General features: G+C 48.6%; 1 protein-coding gene across 1 annotated transcript; it reads left to right on the top strand.

Annotated features, from left to right (window-relative positions):
• On the top strand, positions 76–638 carry LOC109829596. Its single transcript, XM_020396660.1, has 2 exons — positions 76–284; positions 365–638. The coding sequence occupies exons 1-2, from the start codon at positions 122–124 to the stop codon at positions 571–573; spliced, it is 372 nt and encodes a 123-aa protein (XP_020252249.1). The 5' UTR covers positions 76–121; the 3' UTR covers positions 574–638.

Raw genomic sequence — 6777 nt, forward strand, 5'->3', positions numbered from 1 at the left:
TTCATATAGGCGTAAGCCGCTGACCACTTTCCTCAGCTGCAAGTGGTTCCTTTCCGCCTATGAATCCATTAGCGTGAGGAGTCTCTCAGAGTTACAGTCCGAGTACTCAGTCCGGGCTGCTATGATGGCTGGTCGTAGGGCTGAGCTTGCTCAGAAGCGGGGAAAGGGGCATGCCAAATCTCTTCTCACAGATGATGAAGAGCTCTTTCCTGCGGGTGACGACGACGATACCTCCGAGGAAGAATATGTGGATGCAGATACCGACAGAGGAGAATTCGATACCGGTTTGTCCTGCTTCTTTGATTTTCCTTCTCCATTCTAATTGGTATAAATGATAGCTCTTGTTTGACCATTGTCACTTTAGGTAGGACAGTTGACGATCATGAGCCGCCAGCTTTTACACGCGCTGAAACGTGTGACAAGCCTGTGCATGATCGACTCGTCGGTCCTAGGCGGGTTGGTGCCCCGAAGAGGAAGAAGACCGCACATAAGCCCCACGACGGTCAGCGTCCTTATGGAGTGGACTTAGGAAGCACCGCTGATGGAGGGGAAGGTAACATTTTATTGCTTTAAGGTGATTTACCTTTTAGGATTCGTAACCACGTTTTCATGCTCCAGGGTTCTTCGAAGAGGGCGAACTCCCACCGGGTCCGGTATCTCCTGGATCTGATAACATGGATTGCTTTATGCAGCAGATGTGCGACGCCCTTCATGACGGGTCTCTGGGCATCGATCTAAACATTGATCTTGGGCAAGTGAATAGTGTTGAGTCCACCGTCCCGTATTCAGGTATATCTACATCCAATGATACCCTCCTCAATCATGGGGAAGGAAGATCTTCTGTTTTTGCTGCAAGTATTTTTTGAGCTTTCCTCATCTTCCAACATTCAAGTTATCCTGCAGATGTCGCGATGGAAAGGCCAAGCTTCTCGAAGCCCGATGCTGGCTTATTAGCTGACATGCTGGCTGAGCAGACCTCCAGAGGAACCGAGAGACCATTCTTTGGGAATGATTCATCCACCGGTATATATCTGATTCCCTTCATCTTGCCTGATCTTTTATCTGGCTAACGAAGGATTAATATTACAGCGCCAACCATTGGGATTAGCCCAATATCGATTCCTGGCATATCTAGCTTGCCTCGGAGTGACGGACTCGCAGGTACGCATACGATTTAGGGATATCGTACTTCTCTATGTTCATCTGACTGTTGACTAATATATGAGTGCAATCATAGGACCAGCCACCGGGGACCGGCCGTTGTGCCTGATACTACTACAGTTCCCGGGGCTGAAAATCTGCATAGAAGTGACGTCTCTCCGTCCTTGCCGAGTGATATGAGCAATCCGCCTGCAGGGGTTGATATACCCTCTTCTGTTGCTGTCTCAGAGCCTGTCGGACCTCAGCCTGAGGGGACGTCCGTTGGCGTTGGTATGCTCAGAACTTGCCTTTTGAATTTCCTTATCGTATTCGATAATCCGCTGAACTTCTATGTTGTTGCTTGTAGGATCTCGATCTTCCCTATACGAGCGTGTCCGCGCCCTTTTGGTCGATACTGATCCTGACAGAGAGGCTTTTCGTACGGACCTCAGCTTCTTCACTGCCTTTTATAACGGCCTGATCGAGAAACTTCTTCATAGAGGAGGCGGCTTCGATCAGTTCAGGCGTTCCTTTTCTCGCCACATGATGATGATGAGGGAAGAAGGATACCCGGAGTTGGCTGATTCCTTCACTGCTGATTTCGCTGCCCTGGAGTCAGAGATCCGAGAGTTGAAGGAGTTGGAGGTTACCGGGGCTTCTTCTTTCGTGTCCTCTCAGTTGGAGCTTAGGATGGCACAGTGGCGTGACCTGAAATCTTCTATCGGATGCGAGCTTCAGTCACATGAGAGCTCCATTGCACAGCTAATGGCTAACGTGGCGAGGAAAGATACAGAGAGAGCTGAGTTACTCCGTTCTTTGGACCCGAATCGCGAGGAAACGACTAGGTTGAAAGAGGCCTTGAAGTGCGTTGAGGAATCTACTGCTCTTATTGTAGATGACCTGGCTGGACTAGAGCGTTCTCGTGAACAGGTACTCGAGGAGCTCAGATCCACCCAGGAGAGACTGATGAAGCTGAAGAGTGAAGCCGCAGAGATTCTAAGCAATTCTGAGGAATCTGCCCGAGCTGATCTGCAGGCGGGACTTGAGCGGAGTTATGTAGATAGACTTTTTAGCTTAAAGTCTCATATTCTCAGCCGCCAGCTGCCTTCGGGCTAACGAGCTTCTTGTTGTATGCTTTTGACTCGGTCTATTAATAGAAACTCCGCATTTACTTCTTTCTTGTGATTTTTTTCTGTATTTATTCTGAATGACAGATTTATGGGATTTTTGGCAAACCCCCAGCCCTCAACGGGTTTGATATGTCTTTACCGATTACCGTTTGAAATCGGACTAGCATGTGAATTATTAAACCCGTCTCACATGTAACGTTGTGCTAAGAGAGTAAATTCTCTGAGGCTTTGTGCTATGATTTTGAATACATAGGCTTCGTCTTTCTCACGGGAATAGACTACCCGGCAACGCGTGTTAGGCGTTGACTTATCCCTACTTAGGCTTCGGGATGAAATTCCCCGTGCATCGAGTGCCCGGATTGAGAATCGTGTCTTTTCTAAAAGCAAAGACAGACTGAGAAACGGGAGAGGAAGAATTTTATATTCTATCTCCCGGTGCTGAAGAGGAAGAATTTTATATTCTATCTTCAACTGGAAAGGAAACGGGAGAGGAAGAATTTTATATTCTATCTCCTGGTGCTAAAGAGGAAGAATTTTATATTCTATCTCCTGGTGCTAAAGAGGAAAAATTTTATATTCTATCAAAACTTCAAGAGACTGATTCAATAAGCAATTGATATCGGGTTATCCTTAAGAATATCACGTATGATATTCTCCAGGAACTTCCCGTTAGATACAAAGGAAACAGTTTATACTCATATACCCGTTGGAGTTTTGAAAGAAGCAGTTTATACTCGTATACTTGTCGGAGTGTGGTGGTCATTCTCATTCGGTTTGTTCTGCCGTTGAGACGCCGGCTTCAACTAAGGCCTGTATTGTATTCTTGAGAGTGATACAAGTCTTGGTGGGATGATGGATCCTCCTGTGGTATTCACAATATTTTGGGTCTGAACTCCCGCTGGCTTCCTCCTGGCTTTTAATAGGTGGGAGCTTGATTTTGTCGTTCCTTAGGAGGTACTTGAGGATGGTTGGAACCTCATCATCCTTGAAAGAGTATCGTTGTATCTGAAGTGACTATTATGGCGATCGCTCCCATGACTGTCGTTGTGACGTCTGATCAGCAGCGAATCTGGGTACGAAATCTGATTGGCTTTCCTCGACCCTCTTTCTTTTAGGATAGCGTCTAGTCGCGGTGGTGACAGATTCGACTTCCTTCTGCTTTTCGCCTTCATTTTCATGAGGTCGAGAAGTAGGAATTGGGCCACCCCCAGTGTCATTGAAGGATCTGGTCGTACCACCCCCAGTGTTATCGAGGGGTGAATCAGTCTTGACAACCATATTCAAATTTGGACCATTGTTATTTGTCCTATCTGGAGTAGGCGTGATTGGGGTAACACAACAGCTAGACCCAGCTTGATGATCCGATTTAGGACATTTACACCTTTCAGCTTGCAACTCTCTTATTTGTCGCATAGCCAATTCCATCTTACCCTCAAATTCTTCTTTCTGCTTGATCAATGCTTCTTGAACTATTTGAGTGAGCTGGTCAGGAGTAATGTTGAACGCATCCCTAGTGTTTTTAGAGAGACGTGATAACTCGTGTAGAGTCACTTTTACTGGGATGTTAGCCAATTGAGTCATAACATCGAAGTGGTATGAAATGTTTGAATCTCCCGGTTTATCTCTTCCAATCCGCTGATTGAATCGAGACTGCCTCGGGTTTTGAACGTCTTGGTGCAGGGGCTCCTGTTGGGTCCTCTCAGCAGGTGCGGGGGTAGTTGTAATCATCTCCACCCCATTCAGTCGACGATACTCATTCCCATGTTCATTGTCGGAAAATGAGAAAGCAGGCATTGCTTCGTCATCTTCCCCTGGAATAGCAGAAGTTCCATGACAAGATTTACCTTTTGACTTTTTCTTGGACGAGGATCCAGTCCATTGTTCATCTCCAATCAAATCTGGGTGAACCCAGAGAATCTCACCATTCGGGGCTGTGTACGGCACAAGTCCTTTCTGGCGCTGCTTGTGAGGATCATCGTTCACCGTCTTCACTTTTGCATTTATTACTGGCTCATGTTGGAACCAGTTTAAGGGAACAAAACCGAAGCTGATCGATACTGCATTTGCTCCCACTCTCTTCTCTTTCGGCTGCTTCATGGTGATGACCCCTACATCGATGAGAGCTTGGATCTTGTCCTTAAGAGCATAGCATACCTTGGTAGGATGGTGCACCGCTCTATGAAATGCGCAGTATTTCGGATCATTGATTCTCTTGGCATCTTCCTGATCCTGAATTGGAGGCAGTTTGATCTTGTTATTCTCAATAAGGTATTTGAAGATATCGGGAACTTCATCCTCTCTGAATGAATAGACTTTTGGGAACTTTGGCTCCGAGGCTTTTGGCTTCGGGGTCTGCTGTTGCCACCTTGATTGTTGAGGCGCCTTTTGCTGCTCCTGTTGCGGCTGCGCTTGCACCTCGAACGTTTGATTCGCGTCCACGGCGTTCGCATGCGCTTTTCCTTTACCCCTGTAGGCAATAAAAATTGCCTTTAATCCTTATCAGAGAAGTTCAGAACAAAACTGCTAAAACCTCGCCCGAAATAGCAGAAAAAGGGGAAAACGCAGATATCTCCCAAACCGTAAGGAATTTGGCAAAACGGAGGAAGCGAACCGAAGCCTTCGGCTTGGTTCGGATGGCTCCATCTCGTCGAGATAGGCGATTTTCATATATAATTCGTCCAATTCCGACTTACGGTTTGAAAGTTACGGCCTATTCTTCAATCCATGCTCAGGAGCTCGCCTGCAGCTCAAATTCGCCTGCAGTCCCAAATCCGCCTGCAGACCCAAGTCTGCCTGCTCACCTGCAGCTCGAAATTCGCCTGCAGTCTCAAATCCGCCTGCAGACCCCAAGTCTGCCTGCGCACCTGAGCTCGCCTGCAAACCCAGTTCGCCTGCTAGCTCGCCTGCAGACCCAAGTCCGCCTGCAGTCCCAAACTCACCTGCAGACCCAGTTCGCCTGCAAGCTCGCCTGCAGACCCAAGTCTGCCTGCAGTCCTAAGCTCGCCTGCAGACCCAAGCTGCAGACTCGCCAGCTCACTGTCAACTGCCCACTTGGAGTATGGGAACAGTTACATCAGTGGTCAAATCCCACAAATCAAGGGAGAGGGCACAATACTCCAGGCCCGTCAGATGGCCGTCCACAGTACGAATGAGCGGACAGGCGCCGAAACAGCCTGCACCCTCATAAATGCGGCTCACCTCAGTTGTCCAGGTGAAGGGACGAGAGCCGCCAACGCTCGGTGGTTGGTCAGATCCACGCAAGCATCTGACAGCCGTTGTCACGCATACGAGGAGGGGCTTTCCCACTCCTATGTAGCGTGATGCAGAGCACAGCTCTTCGAATGACCATTGACGGTACGAATGAACAGCAGGACGTCTCCGAACAACGTGTGGTCACATCCCATAATTCAAGGAGCAGTCAAGCTATCTCCCTCACCTCTATTAGTGGTCAAATCCCATGAATCAAGGGATAGCCCATGCCATCCCTTGCCTGTTAAAACCCATCTTCAGCAGCATGAAGAAGGGGGATTGGCCGTTGCATATTCTGCTGGCTAATCTCCCAAAGGTTGAACCTGGACCTTTGCCAAAGGCTCCCTCATTTGAGAACCGAAGCTCCGGCAGCAACTTCGATCGGATCGTCCAAGGGAAGCAGACTCGGCACGAGCACCGAGCGAGGCATCCTATCGCCACCTAAAGTCCCCACACAAAACAAAGAGGGCCTTCCCTCTGCTTCTGTTGTAAACATTTGATTTGTTAGTTTGTAATAAGCTTTCTTATAAATACAAACGAAACTCCTTTCTTCGGAAGAATCAAATTTTCACCCTACAGAAGATGGCGACCACAGTGGGAGAATCCGTTCATTCAGATGAATTGGTGGTGGCGCAGTCTGACGAAGTTGCTGCAGGGACTACTGTTGAGTCCCTTGTGATCAAATTCGAAGGGTACTTACAATCGTCCTCTTCTCGCAGCAATACATCTCGCGATGGTTGCAGAGTCGTGCGGGTGGCCCAGCCCCAAGAGGCTGAGGCAACCAAGCCTGAGGGATCTACCCAAGCCGAGGCAGGGGGTTCTTTTCCCCCCGAACCAGTTGAGGCCGAGCCGAGATTCGAGAATGCAGGTCTAGGGGCTGCTGAATGGGTCGATGAACGATCCTCGCAGACCCCTGTGCAAGAGGAATCAACCATTTGTGTCGACGCAGAATACGCCTCCGTCGTCGACATGAACGCTCCTCGTTCAAAAAGATCCAAACAGCGGCGACGAAAAGCTCTCGCTCGTCTCGAGGCGCAATCCCTCATCCCCCACGACAGCCTGAATTATTATTCAAGCTTGGGGGAATCAACCTTTTGTGCCAGGTTCCCATTTTTGGCGAACCGCTCAAATCAGGCGAGCCTAGCAGTTTAGGCGAGCCCATCTCTTTGAGCCAGGTTCCCGATTTTGGCAAACCGCTCAAATCGGGCAAGCCTAGCAGTTTAGGCGAGCCCAACCTCTTGAGCCAGGTTCCCAGTTT

This window comes from Asparagus officinalis, chromosome 2, assembly GCF_001876935.1.
Source record: "Asparagus officinalis chromosome 2, Aspof.V1, whole genome shotgun sequence".
NCBI classification, from domain to species: Eukaryota; Viridiplantae; Streptophyta; class Magnoliopsida; order Asparagales; family Asparagaceae; genus Asparagus; species Asparagus officinalis.